This window comes from Neoarius graeffei, chromosome 14 (assembly GCF_027579695.1).
Source record: "Neoarius graeffei isolate fNeoGra1 chromosome 14, fNeoGra1.pri, whole genome shotgun sequence".
Taxonomy (NCBI): Eukaryota; Metazoa; Chordata; class Actinopteri; order Siluriformes; family Ariidae; genus Neoarius; species Neoarius graeffei.
This window is the reverse complement of record NC_083582.1, coordinates 22,009,018-22,027,664: the sequence shown is the minus strand read 5'-3', so window position 1 is coordinate 22,027,664 and position 18,647 is coordinate 22,009,018. Positions and strand designations below refer to the sequence as shown.

General features: G+C 44.0%; 1 protein-coding gene across 1 annotated transcript in view; it reads right to left on the bottom strand.

Moving 5' to 3' along the window:
• Positions 1 to 18,647, bottom strand: part of zgc:92313 (uncharacterized protein LOC436869 homolog) — a 57,983-nt gene that overhangs the window by 26,077 nt on the left and 13,259 nt on the right. Inside the window, exon 3 of the mRNA XM_060939415.1 lies at positions 2,612 to 2,697. Coding sequence (XP_060795398.1) covers positions 2,612 to 2,697 — 86 coding nt within the window. The remainder of the gene's footprint in view (positions 1 to 2,611; positions 2,698 to 18,647) is intronic.

The window sequence follows — 18,647 nt, the reverse complement described above, 5'->3', positions numbered from 1 at the left end:
TACTCGTAACCATGTCAGTACTGCGTATGCGTTACTGTATCTAGCCAAGTGAGATTTAAACTTCATAAAAGTAAAGTGTGTTGACTCGAGTATTTTGTTGCCAGTAAAAATCACATGGTTACACAAGTTTTCTGATCAGATTTTTCAAATTAGAAGCATTTATTTGTCATATATACATTTCAGCACAGTAAATTAATTTCTCTGCATTTAACCCTTCTGAAGCAGTGAACCCACACAGAGAGCGGGGGGGGGGGGGTTAGTGGCACCCAGGGATCTATCTTGCTATTTATTTATTTTTTTTACAATTACAAGACTTTATTTGATGGCTCTCTGTTACTATGTTACTAAAGGTGAACGGCGTGCTTGTGAGCCGGTTACGTCGCAAGCACATATCCGGTTTCAGCGCATATGGCGACAGCCCAGATAAGCCTGTTTTTAGCAATACAATTTTTTAAATGGATAAATTGTTATATAGTTTTATTTATTTATTTTTACATGTGCAGGGAGCACATCAGGACACTTGCTGTGATCAGCAAACAGCATTTATTTTTGGTTTTGTTTTCCTTTAAATTCACCTACTTTAAAGGCCAGATGGCCAAAGCAGAAAAATCGGTTGTGGGATTTCATGAGCCTTGTTCTAGTCAAAGCAACCATGTAACCAAATCCCCTTCTAGTCTTGATTAACATTCCATAATACTCTCAGCTTGTATGTTATCATCAAATAATCAGTTGTAGGAAATACTGTGATATTCATTACACACATTGTTATTAGCATGTGTTAAACAACTGTGTTACATTTGTAACATAGGGAGGCCTTGGTAGGCAGGCCTTTTTGGCAGTGTTTGATTGCAAGCTAAAGGTCAGTCTCATTCTAAAGACAGCAAAAGAGCATGGGGCTTTACAGCCCAGACTGTCTTGGCTATTAGCTCTTTTTCTTCATATTTGCCTGACAGACAAATAGAAAAAAAAGAGAACACTGAAACCCCCCTGTGGCAGCAAGGGCGTGGTCAAGCATCAGTTTGTGAATGGAGGGTGGAGTCAGGGAAGGTAAGGCAGAATCACTGCACCTGACGGGAATTAACCTGTGTTTGTGTGTCTTCCCCAGTGACCGCGCCCTATAAGAGGAGAGGGAGAGCAGAGGAAGGGAGCTCTCTCCTAACGAGAACACGTGTGTGTGTGTAATATATATATATATATATGTGTGTGTGTGTGTGTGTGTGTGTGTGTGTGTGTGTGCACGCACGCGCGTGGGAGAAGAATTAAAAGCTGAAAAGCTAAAATAAAAAAGGTTTTGCGAACTCAGTTCTGGCCTGCCATGCTTCTGTGCTCCACCCACCCTTCTTTATGAAGTTTTTAATTTGATATGCATAGTTAAACTTAATCCACTTCAAGGCAGGGCAACACCCTTCAATCTTGTAACTATAGTGTGTGCTTCTCATTCCAAATTCCACCGTCTGCTGCTCTACACACACCAACCAAGGCATGATTTGGTTAACAATAAGTTGTTTTTTTGTTTTTTTTAAACGAGAAGAACTAATGGCTCTGTGTGCATGGATGGCAGAAACCAAAAACAATTTTAGCATAAACCGATCACATTTTAACATATCAAGAGAAAATTCCATTTACATATGATACGAGGATAGAGGAAGAACTTTTCCACAAGAAATTAGATTTTTGTGAAAATCCTACAAATTCGGACAACTGGTTGTATCCTAGGCGACATGGTGGTGTAGTGGTTAGCACTGTCGCCTCACAGAAAGAAGGTCCTGGGTTCGAGCCCAGTGGCTAACGAGGGCCTTTCTGTGTGGAGTTTGCATACTCTCCCTGTGTCTGCGTGGGTTTCCTCCGGGTGCTCCGGTTTCCCCCCCACAGTCCAAAGGCATGCAGGTTAGGCTAATTGGTGGCTCTAAATTGACTGTGAATGTGAGCGTGAATGGTTGTTTGTGTCTATGTGTTAGCCCTGCCATAACCTAGCGACTTGTCCAGGGTGTTCCCTGCCTCTCACCCATAGTCAACTGGGATAGGCTCCAGCTTGCCTGCAACCCTGTAGAACAGGATAAGCGGCTACAGATAATGGATGGATGGTTGTATCCCACTCATACTCTTAAGTATCTGTTTTCCCCAATTTATACATGGCCAATTCCCACCCACCAGATAGGTTGTGACCAGGGAGGGCAAAGGTCATCATATGCTTCCTCTAAGGCATGTGATGCCAGTCGACTGCATTTTGTCAAACTGCTGCTCATGCAATGTTAGGGGGCGGCATAACACACTCAGAAAAGCGCTATCTGCACACTTCCATGTGCTCACAGGCACCCATGATTAGCTCGTGTCAGTGGAATTGACCGGGGACAGAGAGCATGCCACCCCTCCCTGAGAAGAGCACAGCCAGTTTTCCTGGTCATGGATGGCTGTAGCATCTTTGGGATTTGAAACAATGATCTCACTTACACATAATGAAAGCCAATAAGGGAGACCAGATCTGAGGGAAGCCTACACTGTGGATTACAATAATGCAATTAACTGTAAATTGTGATGCATGTGATGTCCCATAAACTAAACATTTAATATTAACACAAGTGTAGCCAGAACATTGCATTATTTACTGTACCTGTATATCAACCTGCCATGGCCATTCACCTTCAGTTGCGTCATATCCTCCAACTATTCTGCTCTGTAGAGGCGACTGACCACATTCTGAAAACACATTTGAAATATTTTTTTAATAAAAAATTACCTTATTTTCTATGCTTCCTTTAAGCCTTGATTAAAAACATACCATTTATACAGAATGTTAAAATCCAAAACACACCACGGACAAGCATAGGGGTAAGTGATATGTCGCCCCCCCCAAAAAAAATAAAAATCATGCAATATTAAAGATCACAAGACATTTTTACAATACACTGTATACATCATGCTATGCAGATCTGCTAGCAGTGCTGCTTAAAAAAACATTTTAAATCATACTTTTATTTAAAATCAACAAAAAAATTAACATTTGGTACAAAAAGGATTATTGTCCTGTGATGACCTGATGACTTGTCCAGGGTGTACCCCGCCTTTCGCCCGTAGTCAGCTGGGATAGGCTCCAGCTTGCCTGCGACCCTGTAGAACAGGATAAAGCGGCTAGAGAGAATGAGATGAGAGATGAGGATTATTGTCCAATCAAGTGCTCGTCACTGTAAGTAATAGTGCTGCTCAGTGATAATACAAAGCACTTCCAACACCTATAATAGTTCAGAAAAACAAATCTAGCTCCTGAGAGGTACAACAGAAAAGCGCTCACCCTATCATCTGGAGATTGAGAGTTCAAATCCTGATGATGCCACAGACATCCGTGGCTGGGAGCTCAAAGCTTGTGTATCTGTGACCTCATGTATGTGGAGATGAACAGTTTTAAAAGATAGTCAGGTGGTGTCATGTTCCTCAGAAGAACATGACAGCCTTCGCCCTCCCTGTTTGATAGCAGTAGCAGTCTTGTGATAGGGGAGGGCTCTGGTGCAATTAATGGTTCAACATCTTCAACAGCATAAATGGCCAAGTACAATGACACACTATTTCAAATATTTCTGTTATAGTGCCCTATGGAAAAAATGTCACAAAATTGGGTTACTTTTCTTGGAAGCAAAACAAGTTTCATGAGATTTGAACTTTTACATCACAAGATATTGGTCATAGAGTCAATTGGACCACACCCTAAAATATCCTTTGCTCATAACTTTGAAGAAGTTGTTTGATGATCCATGATCCAAATCCATGGTTTCTAAATTATGTACACCAAATTTTAAATTTTATACCAAAAGAGACTTCTACAAAGTACTGAAGAAAGGGACTGAATACATTTGTGACTAATAGATTTCAGTTTTTGACTTAATTTTTGAAAATATCTTAAAAAGCATGTTTTGATAATGCATAATTATGGGCAAGTGTTGATTAGTGGGTAAAAATGGAAGTTACATCCATTCAAAACCAAATCCACAATACAATGTGCAACAAACAAAGGGGTCTGAATACTTTCTGAATTCACTGTATTCACTCCCTTATGTCGTCATTATCCATTTACTGGTAATTCAGGTTACAGTTGCATCATTGCCTTTGGACACAGAAACCTGCAGGCACATGCATGAATGCACACTAAAGCTGCATTGATCAGTCTTGAACTCTTGAATAATCTGTAAGGTTTCATAGGAAACCTCATGTTTTTCTTAAACTAAAGGATAATAATAATAATAATAATATCATACATCTATAATTTTTCCCCCTGGTTTCCTCACTAAATTAGTCTTGGCCAATTCCCAACCATCAGGCGGCTCTCCCCTATCACACAACAGTGACTACACCAACCAGGGAAGTTGGTGCTCCCGGCAAGGTAACTGCATATTTTCGAACTACAGCATAACTATCACAGTCCGGTCCAGTCCATCCATGCCCTAGACTGTGGGATTTCCATGCCGGCTCCAGGCCGGATCTAGGACAGGAATTCAGTCCTGACTTGCTGAAGGCCATTTCCTGAAGCAGCACTCCCACACCTGCTACCACTCCTCTCCCATCAGCCAAGGCTTTTTAAGAACTATTTGGAGCTACTCCATTTGCCAGACTGTCTCTTGTAGACTTTCCTCACCTTGCTACAGCTCACTAGTATTATGTCTTCTTGATACCCCCATGCCTGAATTTTTCCTTGCTTTTTGTCAAGTTTTTCTGTCCAGTTATTTGTCCCTGTTTTCACCTGCCTGTTTTTTGGATTGCGTCTTGCTACCTCTGCCTGGATTTCCCTTGTCCCCTGATTTTTCTGCCCTGTTTTTTGTCCCTGATCATGTCTACCTGCTCCTCTGTGTTTTTTGACCTCCTAGCCTGTTTTTTGACTACCGATTTTTGCCTGAGCCCTACTATACCTTTTGCCTTTCTGCCATCTACTTCATTAAATAAATTCTCTCTTTACACTGCCTGTTTTCTGAGTCTGCTCTTGGGTCCTCATTTCACCTCAGCTTGCCACTCATGAGTGCACAGTCTGGCCAACATGGACCCAGCAGAATTTGCCCAGCTAAGAGCAGCGGTGAAGAAATGGGGAGCTCTCCTTGGGACCCACCAACAGAACATCCAACAGGTGAATCAAAATCTTGTTGCCATCTCTGACACTCTCAATCTTCTTGCCACTCAGCTACAACAGCTTCAAGTAACGTCTGCTCCTACACAACCCCCTCCACCCACCGCTCCTCCAGCTCCTGCTCCAGTCCTCTTCAGAGAGCCAAGACTTCCCACCCCACAGCCATACGATGGAGAACCAGGTACCTACAGATCATTTTTATCTCAATGCTCGCTAACCCTTGAGCTTCACCCACTGGCCTTCCCTACAGAGCATTCCCAAATGGCCTACACCATCACTCTCCTCACTGGTAAAGCTAGGGAGTGGGGCACAGCTATGTGGGACGCCAATGCACCATGCTACGCCAGCTTCAAGGATTTCACAGAGGAGATGAGGCGAACCTTTGATCGCTCTCTGTCTGGCAGAGAGGCAGCAAGAGAAATCATGGGGCTGTGGCAGGGTGCCCGGTCTGCTTTTGACTATGCGATTGAGTTTCGCACTTTAGTGGCATCTTGTGGCTGGAATATGAGTGCCTTGTTTTACGCATTTTTGAACGGGCTGTCAGACTCCATCAAGGAAAAGCTGGTCTCATGAGAACTGGCACCTGATCTCCCCGGTCTCATGGACCTCACCAGTCGTATTGACTCCCGGATCAGACAGCGGGTGAAAGAGAGAACTCGGACTAGTCTTGCTCCCCCTCAGCCTCTCATTCCTTCTGCTGAGCCAATGCAGGTAGACCGAGTCCGCATCTCACCTGAGGAACAACAGCGCTGTTGGGATATGAGGGCATGTTTTTATTGCGGACAGCTGGGGCATTTCTGCCAATCTTGCCCTTTAAAAGGGCAATGTCCAGAATCAGCCCCCTACCGATCGACCGCTACTCCCAGTGGTCATTATCCATGGCAATCAGCCCCACGACCTCCAGGCACTCTCACTGATTCAGGGGCTGACAGAAACCTGATCTGCTCGACCACCACCAAGCGCCTGGGGATTCCACTACTGGCTCTGAACTTGTCCCTCACTGTCCTGACCCTTAACGGTACTGGTCTGACCACCATCACCCATAGAAAAGCCCCAGTCACCTTAAGAATTTCTGCCAACCACTCTGAATCCATCCAGTTTTTTGTCATGAGTAATCCCCATGTGCCCATAGTTCTTGGTCTGCCCTGGCTAACTCTACACAACCCCCATGTCAATTGGATTAACAACAGCATTTTAGGATGGCATCAATTCTGTTTATTGTCATGCCTGAGATCTGCTCTCCCTCACGCCAAGCTACTTCAGCCCACCATTGGTGAATATCCTGTCCTCTCGAACATGCCTCCCGAGTATAAATCACTTAAAACCTGTGTTCAGCAAGTCTCAAGCTATTTCCCTTCCTCCCCATAGGCCCTATGACTGTGGAATTGACCTTCTCCCTGGGACTGCACCACCTAAGGGGCAACTTTACTCTACTCTCTCTGTCTCCTTCTGAAAGGCAAGTCACGGATAAATACATCACTGAGTCCTTAGCAGCTGGAATTATTCATCTCTCCTCTTCTGCAGAGGCAGGATTCTTTTTTTTGTGGAGAAGGACAAATCCTTGCACCCTTGCATCGATTACCATGGGCTAAATGACCATCATCAAGAACCATTACCCCCTACCTCTCATGTCTACGGCATTTGAGTTACTCCAGGGAGCCCAGATTTTCACCAAGCTAGACCTGCGTAATGCTTACCACCTCGTGAGGATCAGGGAAGGGGATGAATGGAAGATGGTGTTTAACACCCCCATGAGCCACTACGAATATCTCGTGGTTCCGTTCAGCCTGACTAACGCTCCCATGGTTTTCCAGGCCCTCATTAACGATGTCCTGAGGGACTACCTTAATCTTTTTAGTTTATCATCTGGACCATATATTGATGGTTTTTTCCCCCCCGCTCCCTTGATGAACACCGTATTCACTTCAGGCAGGTCCTTCAGCAACTCCTGGAAAATAGATTCTTTGTTAAGGCCAAGAAATGTGAGTTCCATAGAAGTTCTGTCTCCTTTCTGGGTTTCATTATTTCCCCCGCACAGATTCAGATGGACCGCCTGAAACTCAAGGCAGTTGCTGACTGGCCCACCCCATCCTCTCAGCAAGAACTCCAGCGGTTTCTTGGGTTTGCGAATTTCTACAGGCGATTCATCAGGAACTTTAGTATGGTAGCTGGGCCCCTTACGGCTCTAACTTCCAACAAGGTCCCTTTCAGCTGGGGGGGGGGGGGGGGGGGGGGCTGAGAAGGCGTTCTCCGAGCTCAAACAAAGGTTCACGTCAGCACCCATACTCATCATTCCAGATCTGTCCCGGCAGTTCGTGGTTGAGGTCTCTGCTTCAGAGTCAGGGGTTGGAGCCATATTGTCCCAAAGATCGGTTAGTGACAACAAGCTTCATCCTTGCTCCTTCTCTCGTCAGCTTTCCCCCTCTGAGAGAAACTACGATGTTGGCAATAGGGAACTGTTGGCTGTGAAACTTGCCTTGGAAGAATGGAAACATTGGTTGGAGGGGTCAGACCTTCCCTTCATCATATGGACAGATCACAAGAACCTCGAATACCTCAGGACTGCCAAGCGCCTCAATTCTCATCAGGTCCGATGGTGTCTCTTCTTTTCTTGCTTCAAGTTCACACTTTCCTTCCACCCAGGCTCTAAGAATGGTAAGCCTGATGCCTTGTCCAGAATGTTTTCTCCCCTCCAGGAGGAATCCACCTCCCCTGAGACCATTCTTCCTCCACGGTGCCTGGTGGGGGCCACTCTGTTAGAGGTGGAAACCCTGGTCCAGAAGGCCCATAAGCAGGACCCAGGGCCCAGTAATGCACCTCCTAACCATCTTTTTGTTCCTGTTTCTGTGCAGGCACAGGTGTTGCAGTGGGGTCATGGTTCCAGAATGGCGTGCCACCCAGGAGCAGCCCGGACTCTGGCACTCATCCAACAACGTTTTTGGTGGCCATCCATCAAGGAAGATGTCCAGAGGTTTGTGGCAGCTTGTGACATCTGCGCCAGGAACAGGACTGGCAACAGACCTCCTGCCGGCCTGCTGAGACCCCTTCCTGTTCCCCACCAGCCCTGGTCACACACAGGCCTGGATTTTGTCACAGGATTCCCCAATTCAGGTGGCAATACTTGTATCCTCACTGTTGTCGACTGTTTTTCTAAAGCTGTTCATTTTACCCCTCTGCCCAAGCTTCCCATCACCAAGGAGACCACCGAATTGCTGATACTCCATGTTTTCCGTCTACACAGACTCCCCTCCGATATCATATCAGACCGTGGACCCCAGTTCTCTGCCCAATTCTGGAAGGCTTTCTGTAAACTCATTGGTGCTTCTTGCAGTCTGTCTTCAGGTTTTCACCCTCAGACCAATGGACAGACGGAACAGGCCAACCAGGAGCTGGAAGTGGCTCTCAGGTGCATGGTGTCCAAGGATGCTGTCCCCTGGAGCAAGACCCTTCCTTGGATAGAGTACGCTCACAACTCCTTATCCACCTCTGTTACAGGTCTTTCCCCCTTCCAGTGCTCTCTGGGTTACCAGCCACCACTCTTCCCTGTCCAAGAAGTCGTCGCCGTGACCTCTGCCCAGATGTATGTGCACCGCTGCAGGAGAACATGGACATTGACCCGGAAAAAGCTCCTACGTTCTGTCAAGACGTTTAAAGAGCAAGCCGACAAACACTGCTCGGAAGCTCCCATCTATCGGATGGGGCAGCGGGTAATGCTCTCCACTCGCCCCTCAAGATGGTCTCCCATAAATTGGCTCCCATGTTCATAGGACCTTTACCTGTCTCCAAGGTAATTAATCCCTGCTCTAAGACTGTCTCTGCCTGTAACCATGCGCCGTATTCACCCAACGTTCCCGTCCCCACCCTCCAAACCCCCTCCTCCTCCCAGGTGCATAGATGGTGGTGAGGTCATCACTGTCAGGAGGTTGCTGAAGGTACGATGCCGAGGCAGAGGACTCCAGTACCTGGTTGATTGGGAGGGGTATGGTCCTGAAGAGAGGAGCTGGGTTCCTGCCAGGTTCATCATGGATCCCACCCTCATCACAGACATCCACCAACAACACCCTGAGGCACTTTCTAAGGTGCCTGTTGAAGGGGGGGGGGGCACTGTCACAGTCTGGTCCAGTCCATCCATGCCTTAGATTATGGGACTTCCATGCTGGATCCAGGACAGGAATTCAGTCCTGCCTTGCTGAAGGCCATTTCCTGAAGCGGCACTCCCACACCTGCTACCACTCCTCTCCCATCAGCCAGGGCTTTTTAAGAACTGTTTGGAGCCACTCCATTTGCCAGACTGTCTCTTGTAGACTTTCCTTGCCTTGCCACAGCTCATTGGTATTGTGTCTTCTTGATTCCCCCATGCCTGAATTTTTCCTTGTTTTTTCTTTCCAGTTTTTTGTCCCTGTTTTCGCCTGTCTGTTCTTTTGGATTGTGTCTTGCTACCTCTGCCTGGATTTCCCTTGTCCCTGTGCTCATCAGTTTTTGTGAAGATTTTTCTGCCCTGTTTTTTTTTTTTTTGTCCCTGATCGTGTCTACCTGCTCCTGTGTTTTTGACCTCCTGGCCTGTTTATTGACTACCAATTTTTGCCTGAGCCCTACTGTACCTTTCTGCCATCTACTTCATTAAATAAGTTCTCTTTACACTGCCTGTTTTCTGAGTCTGCTCTTGGGTCCTCACTTCACCTCAGCTCACCACTCGTGACAGTAACACACACTGAGGAAAGAGCTATCCACCAATTGCCGCATACATAAGCTCAAAAGTGCCCATTATTGACTAGTGACTGATAAAGGAGAAAAAGAGCTTGCCACCACTCCCCACAGCTTCGGATGATAAAGTGAATGTTTTTCTGTTGTGCCTCTCAGGAGCCTATTAATTATAATTTTTGTATAAAAGGTGAAAGACGCCATGAATTGTATTCATGATGTGTTTACACACTGCTCAGTAAGGCTTCATATCACACTTAAAGAGCAAAATGACCTGACTGAGCAGTTTGAAAACTTTCTGAACATGCCAGCCAACAGAAAGCACAAATCTATAATACTCCTCTTCTATCAAATAAAAACAAAAACTTCATGCCTTAAAGGTTTTGTTTTATAACTAAGCTTGAAGACCATATTATGTGACCATTTGACTACATGATCACTGATGCTTCTTTAATTCACATACATTCACATTTGGGCAGCACGGTGGTGTAGTGGTTAGCACGGTCGCCTCAACAAGAAGGTTCTGGGTTTGAACCCAGTGGCCAGCGAGGGCCTTTCTGTGTGGAGTTTGCATGTTCTCCCCGTGTCTGCGTGGGTTTCCTCTGGGTGCTTCAGTTTCCCCCACAGTCTAAAGACATGCGGTTAGGTTAATATGGGACGGCCTTGGGCTGAGGTGCCCTTGAGTGAGGCACTTAACTCCCAACTGCTCCCCAGGCACTGTTAGCATGGCTGCCCACTGCTCTGGGTATGTATGTGTGCTCATTGCTCACGTGTGTGTGCGCGCGCGCATGCATGTGTGTGTTCACTGCTTCAGATGGGTTAAATGCAAAGAGGAAATTTCACAAGTGTGTGATGAATAAAGTTGTGCTTTCTTTCTGCTTTCTTTCACAGGCCACTTTAATAGGAACTTGCTGATTCTATTGGCCCTTTTCCACTACCCTTTTTCAGCTCACTTCAGCTCACTTCAGCCCGACACGGCTCGCGTTTCGACTACCTCAGAGCGGCGCGACTCAGCTCGCTTCAGCCCTACTTAGCACGCAAAACTCGTACGGTTTTGGAGTGGGGCTGAAGCGAGCCAAACCGAGCTGAGTGGGGCTAGGGGCATGAGCAGACACTCCCCTGTGCACTGATTGGTGAGGAGTGTCCTCACATGCCCACACACGCCCCGCGAGCACGCTGGGATCTGTAAACACCGTAAACCCAGAAGAAGAAGAATTACGAATTACGAGAATTTCTGAAGCCTTATGCGCCTCGCCTCATCTATACGCTCTTGCCAGTATCTGTTTGCGTTGTTGGTGACAACAAGCCACAGCACCAAGACCAGCAACACTAACGACTCCATGTTTATTGTTTATTATCCGCTTAAAAGGTCACTGATGTCACTGTTTGCGCCGCCTAACGACATCACATGACTTCCACCCACTTTCGCTAACTCCACCCAATGTGTCCACCCACTTCCAGCCAGCACGGTTCAGCGCAGTTGTAGTCGAAATGCAACTCCAACAGCCCCACTCAGTTCGACTCAGCCCAACTCAGCCGCGTTGGTAGTGGAAAAGCGGCATAAGATTCCTGTTCTTTGCGACAGGAGTGGAACCCGATGTGGTCTTCTGCTGTTGCATGTTAAGATGCTTTTCTGCTCACCATGGTTGTAAAGAGTGATTATATGAGTCGATACAGTTGTGGTCAGAAGTTTACATACACTCATCATGGGCATGAATGTCATGATAATTTTGGGCTGTTAATGATTTCCTTGAACTGTTCTTTTTCCAGGGTGGAATGATTGTACCATAGGCTTAGCTAGCGAGCCATGTAGCCATGTTTTACATGGCCAATTCTCAAAAAACACGACCTATAAATTTTATAATAACTAAAATTGTTGTTTTGTGAAGTAATTTTGTGCATTTCTGTGGACATTTTTGTCGACACCCAGCGGTTTCCTGGGGCGTGCCCGGAGCGCGCGCTTTCCATATATGAAATTAAATCGAGAAAATCAAATTTACCACCAAAAATGTAGCGCTCTTATTGGTCAGACTTCAAAACAAGGCTTTTTTTGTTTTGTTTTAAGAGCTTCGCCAGCGAAGCTCAGCAGGTTTAGAATGAGTACATATTTAGATAAATATCTTTGCAAATTTATCATACAAGCATGATAAACTTATTGACAAACTTTATATTTACACTTTCTGATGTGCCCACTGCCAAATAATATTATAGTTTTTAAAATGACCTAAATTAGATGAAACCTAAAACTTGTCACCTTCCTCAATTACACCGGACTCGGCGCACTGAGAGCCCGCATCCGCATTCATAATTGTTCTCAGGTAACGGTGATCAATCACTTTTACTCTTTTGGTTTCGATTCACATTATCTTAAATAGTACTTTCATAAACTACCATTATTATTGAATTTTTTGTATTGTTTTCAGCATTTACATTTCAAGTAACTAGTGACTACATGAACATTTCCTTTCATTTGTAACTTAATTTAACTTAGAACCCCGATTCCAAAAAAGTTGGGACAAAGTACAAATTGTAAATAAAAACGGAATGCAATGATGTGGGAGTTTCAAAATTCCATATTTTATTCAGAATAGAACATAGATGACATATCAAAATGTTTAAACTGAGAAAATGTATCATTTAAAGAGAAAAATTAGGTGATTTTAAATTTCATAACAACACATCTAAAAAAAGTTGGGACAAGGCCATGTTTACCACTGTGAGACATCCCCTTTTCTCTTTACAACAGTCTGTAAACGTCTGGGGACTGAGGAGACAAGTTGCTCAAGTTTAGGGATAGGAATGTTAACCCATTCTTGTCTAATGTAGGATTCTAGTTGCTCAACTGTCTTAGGTCTTTTTTGTCGTATCTTCCGTTTTATGATACACAAAATCTATGGGTGAAAGATCTGGACTGCAGGCTGGCTAGTTCAGTACCCGGACCCTTCTTCTATGCAGCCATGATGCTGTAATTGATGCAGTATGTGGTTTGGCATTGTCATGTTGGAAAATGCAAGGTCTTCCCTGAAAGAGACATCGTCTGGATGGGAGCATGTGTTGCTCTAGAACCTGGATATACCTTTCAGCATTGATGGTGTCTTTCCAGATGTGTAAGCTGCCCATGCCACACGCACTAATGCAACCCCATACCATCAGAGATGCAGGCTTCTGAACTGAGCGCTGATAACAACTCGGGTCATCCTTCTCCTCTTTAGTCCAAATGACACGGCATCCCTGATTTCCATAAAGAACTTCAAATTTTGATTTGTCTGACCACAGAACAGTTTTCCACTTTGCCACAGTCCATTTTAAATGAGCCTTGGCCCAGAGAAGACGTCTGCGCTTCTGGATCATGTTTAGATACGGCTTCTTCTTTGAACTATAGAGTTTTAGTTGGCAACGGCGGATGGCACGGTGAATTGTGTTCACAGATAATGTTCTCTGGAAATATTCCTGAGCCCATTTTGTGATTTCCAATACAGAAGCATGCCTGTATGTGATGCAGTGCCGTCTAAGGGCCCGAAGATCACGGGCACCCAGTATGGTTTTCCGGCCTTGACCCTTATGCACAGAGATTCTTCCAGGTTCTCTGAATCTTTTGATATTATGCACTGTAGATGATATGTTCAAACTCTTTGCAATTTTACACTGTCGAACTCCTTTCTGATATTGCTCCACTATTTGTCGGCGCAGAATTAGGGGGATTGGTGAGCCTCTTCCCATCTTTACTTCTGAGAGCCGCTGCCACTCCAAGATGCTCTTTTTATACCCAGTCATGTTAATGACCTATTGCCAATTGACCTAATGAGTTGCAATTTGATACTCCAGCTGTTCCTTTTTTGTACCTTTAACTTTTCTAGCCTCTTATTGCCCCTGTCCCAACTTTGAGATGTGTTGCTGTCATGAAATTTCAAATGAGCCAATATTTGGCATGAAATTTCAAAATGTCTCACTTTCGACATTTGATATGTTGTCTATGTTCTATTGTGAATACAATATCAGTTTTTGAGATTTGTAAATTATTGCATTCAGTTTTTATTTACAATTTGTACTTTGTCCCAACTTTTTTTGGAATCGGAGTTGTATTTTAAACTCCTGTTTATTGCACTTTTTAACAGAATCAAAACGATTCCTAACATTGTGATGTAACATTTGCATTATGTATATTTTTTAAAATCAAAACTTGTTTAAGGTATCTATTATTTTCAGTTGTATATTTCATAATATTACTCTTCAGAGTTGGCTTAATCTCATTTGTTATTGTTGCAGCAATTTGTATTTTGTTTTTTTGTCTTAAGTGCACTAAAAAAATTATAATTTAAGGTTTCTGCTTTTCTTGCAGGAATTTGTAGAAGATTTTATTGATAATTACAGTGATTTGTAAAATTCTGGTTAATGAATTTCATTATCTCATCTCATTATCTCTAGCCGCTTTATCCTGTTCTAATGAATAAGAAACTAAATTTAAACTTAAACATTTTATCAAGTTAGTAAATAAAATGTGTTAAATGCCTAATAAAATATAATTCACACTTAAAATTAATGCTTTCTTTCATTTCTTTTTAAGGCTCAACTGCAGCTCCAGAAGTCACCAGACTGCACAAAAAAATTATTATTTTTTTAAATTGCTGTCTTATCCATTCCAAAACCAGTTTTGCCTGCCTTATTCATTCCAAAACCAGTTTTGATGTGTGTTTGGGATCATTGTCCTGTTGGAACATCCAATTGTGTCCAAGTTTCAACCATCTAACCATTGTTTTGAGGTGAAGTTGAAGAATTTGGAGGTAGCCCTCCTCCTTCATTATTCCATCCACTTTGCACCACTACCACTGGCAGTAAAACAGCCCCAGAGCATGATGCTCCCACCACCATGCTTGACAGTTGGTAGTGTTCTTAGGTTTGAAAACCTCACCTTTACTCCTCCAAACATACCTCTTATCATTGTGGCCAAATAACTCAATCTTTGTCTCGTCTGACCATAAAACTTCTCTCCAGACGGCATTTGGCTTGTTCATGTGGGCAGCTGCAAATTTCAGTCAAGCCTGAAGGTGTTGATTTTGGAGCAGGGGCTTCTTTCTTGGTCTGCACCCTCTCAGTCCATGGCGATGTAAAACTTGCTTCACTGTGGACAGTGATGCTGGTGTTTCAGCAGTTTCCAGTTCATGGCAGACTTGAGCCTTGGTGGTTCCTGGGTTGCTCCTGAACATCCTAACCTTGTCTCATCGGAGAGTGACAGTTTGGGTCTTCTTCCAGACTTTGCCAAAGTGGTGACACATCCATTTAACTTGTACTTATGTACAATTGTTTGAACTGATGATTTTGGAATCTGCAGTTGTTTAGAAATGGCTCCAACATACCTTCCCAACTTGTGTAAATCTACAATTCTCCTTCTTAGATCTTCAATGAGTTCCTTGGACCTTCCCATGGTTCTGAGTATTGGTCAATCCCATGAGTGCTGTCAAACAAATCCTTTTTATGCTGGCAAAGAGAAACTACCAGTTGTAGTCAATCATGATCACTAATGAGAAGTTAATAGGTCTTGGCAAGTTAAGATATTGTAGAACCTTCAGCACCACTTATTAACAGATATGTGAATGTATGTGTATATATATATTTGAGCCTGTATGTATAATTTTGACCCTGTGTGGATTAGAGAAAATCCCAAATAAATTCAAACTTGTGCACTTAATTCTTGTTTTTGAAGTAATTAAAAACGTATGGTGTACAAAAATTCCACCCTGGAAAAAGAACAGTTCAAGGAAGTCATTAACAGCCCAAAATTACCATGACATTCATGCCCATGATAAGTGTACGTAAACTTCTGACCACAACTGTATATCCTTCCTGGCAGCTTGAACCAATCTGGCCATTTTCCTCTGGCCTTTCTTAACAAAAAGGCATTTTCATCCATAGAACTGTTGTTCACTCAATGTTTTTTTTTTTTTTTGGCACCATTCCGTATAAACCCTAGAGACTGCTGGGTGTGAAACCCCCCAGGAGATCAGCAGTTTCTGAAATACTGAAACCAGTCCATTTGGCACCAGTACCCATGCCACAGTGAAAGTAACAGAGATCACAGTTTTTCCCATGCTGATGTTTGAAGTGAACATTAACTGAAGTTCTTGATTTATACTGTATGTGCATGATTTTATGCACTGTGCTGCTGTCAAGGGATTGACTGATTAAATAACTTAATAAAACAGCAGGTGGATGGGTGTGCCTAATAAAGTGGCTGGTGAGTATGTTTCTGCACAAACACTAAAGAACAGAATGATAAGATAAGAAGTAAAAATACAGACAAGTAACTTTTTGATGGTTTTCAAATGGGCCAGTCTGTGTGACAAAGCTCTTCAATGGTGTTATGAAGCTTCACAAACTGTATGCCCCCTCATCTGATATTCACAGAACCTTTCTCCATTCTACCTAATCTTCAGCCTACAGGAAGTGCTGAGGCAAAGTCACAAAAGCATGTACAAGACATTCAAGATTAGATTAGATTAGATAGAACTTTATTGATCCCTTTGGGCGGGTTCCCTCAGGAAAATTTAAAAATTAAACGAGACTTACCTGTAAGTTGAAGTTCGATGATAATTCTACCAAATCTGCAGTGGTACTGAGGGTTAACATGAGATGCACACGCGTGCCGCCGTGAGTCAGACTTCAAAGGTTGTGGACATAATAGTTAGGAATAAATAGGGTTGGGTGAATTAAGGGAGGGCATGTTAACCCTCAGTACCACTGCAGATTTGGTAGAATTATCATCGAACTTCAACTTACAGGTAAGTCTCGTTTAATTTTCAATTCTACCAAATCGCAGTGATGTACTTCTGGTTAACATGAGATTTTAAAGCACAATTATGGACACAACCATCCTTGCAAGAAAAAAATTTTTATTCCAGGACAGCATTTTGGAAAGCACCATTTGTTACAACAGGTTTGTCATATTAATTTTTCCCACCACTCCCTCCCTCTGCTACCGTCTTCCCTCCCCCACTTCATCTACTCCTGTTATACCTGGGCATCTGGGATGGCGTGGACAGCCCTACCCTGTCTGGCTGTCAGGTGGGACTGGCGTTGGTTGGTGCCATTGGGAGGATTGATGGGTCAGGGTTCCCCTTCGGGTCAGGGTCCCAAGGTCCTCTCAGCGCCCCGCCCACCCCACGCATGCACTCTGATACCTGCCTATTCTTGATACCTGCCTATTCTGCCTTATCCTCTTTTAAATGCTCTACACATTAGGAAGCACACACCATTTGCCCACCTTCAACAAGAACAACATGATAGACTAGGGCAGGGGAGGAGTGCATGTGGGAAACCTCTGCAGGTGCTTCGCTGCACTCCTCGCTTCTTTTAATGCAAATACATTTTAGAGGAGGCTTATATCTTTGATTATATAGGGTGCGGGGGGCGTGTAGGTGGAGATCTGGGCAGGTTTTCACCCTGCACGCCCTCTTCTTTTAATGCAGTACACTTTAGAGAAGGCACACATTCTTGTCATATACAGTCATATATAGGATAGGTAGGGCGTGTTGTGCGGAGGTTATGGGGGCTGGTGTCGGTGTGTGGGGGCCCGGAGCCCTGCCTCATGCAGTACTTCCCCCTCCCCTCTGTCGTCCCATCATGACTTAGCTTGGGCAGGGGCGGCTGGCACCATAGCCATGAACAGGTGCTCAGGTAGGTCATCGTAATTAACTATTAAAGAACTATTATTTTTAGAATTACTATCTATAAAAAAAAAAAAAAAATTTACTAACACAAAGGATTAGCAAATAAAATAATACTCCCTCCCCCTCCTTCATTATGATCCAGCTTCTTTCTCCCTGGCCCAACACTAGACCAGCACTGCTTATATACACTCTCACACACACACACACTCACTATCACAAACTCCGCTCCCCCCCCCCCCCCCCAACATGCACACACTGTCCCTCCACCCATAACTCAAGGCCCAAAACCCCTCCAAATCCCCCCCACCCTCCTCCATCACACATGCACATTCATTACCCCTAACCAACCCCACCCAGCCTCCCCTATACAGCAATATAGCTCTTGTTTATCGAATTTGTCTCCATGTGTCCTGTTACATCTCTCTGTCAACATATTAGAAGTACTGTCCAGCCTTTGAAACTGTTGTTAATGTTACGTCAGTGTTTCTGTTGTATGTCATGTGTATGTATTAATTTGTTTTATTCTGTCCTTGATACTTTGTATTTGTTAGCAAAAAAAAAAAAAAACCACACAGGTTTGTCATAGAATTTGCGGAACGTTGACTCTGCAGACCAGCCTACATGTTTCAAAATAGTATCTAGTGGAACCGTTTGACTAGCTTTACTTACGCTAGCGGAACGAGTGCTGTGCGCCTAAGGGTGTATTCAGACCAGGATAGTTCGATAGTTCACTTGCTTTGGTCCGAACCAAATGTTTTTTTTTATTTTTTCATTTTGGTGCGGTTCGCTTTCACACTGTACATTTTAGTAAGCGGACCAAAATCTGTCAACAAAGCCACGCGCCCTGAGGTCGTTCAGCTATTGGTCAGAGACGACACGCGCACAAAGCGTTAAGTTCAAAAGTAGTCACGGAGGATGGCGCTGATGAGCGCACATCATGTTGTGACAGTTCTGGCTCTTCACGCAAGTCGCTAGTACTGCCACTTTTTGAAAGAACGTCCCTGATTTTAATGTAGGTCTGACGGAGTTTCTTCACTTTTAGCCGACATTGTTCTGGGGAGCGCATGAACCCCTTCTCCTTCATTTTCTCACTGAATACAGCAAACATGTCGGCATTTTTGTGTGTTCTCTCCAAAAGCTCAGATATGTGGACATCTGCCCATATATCCACAAGG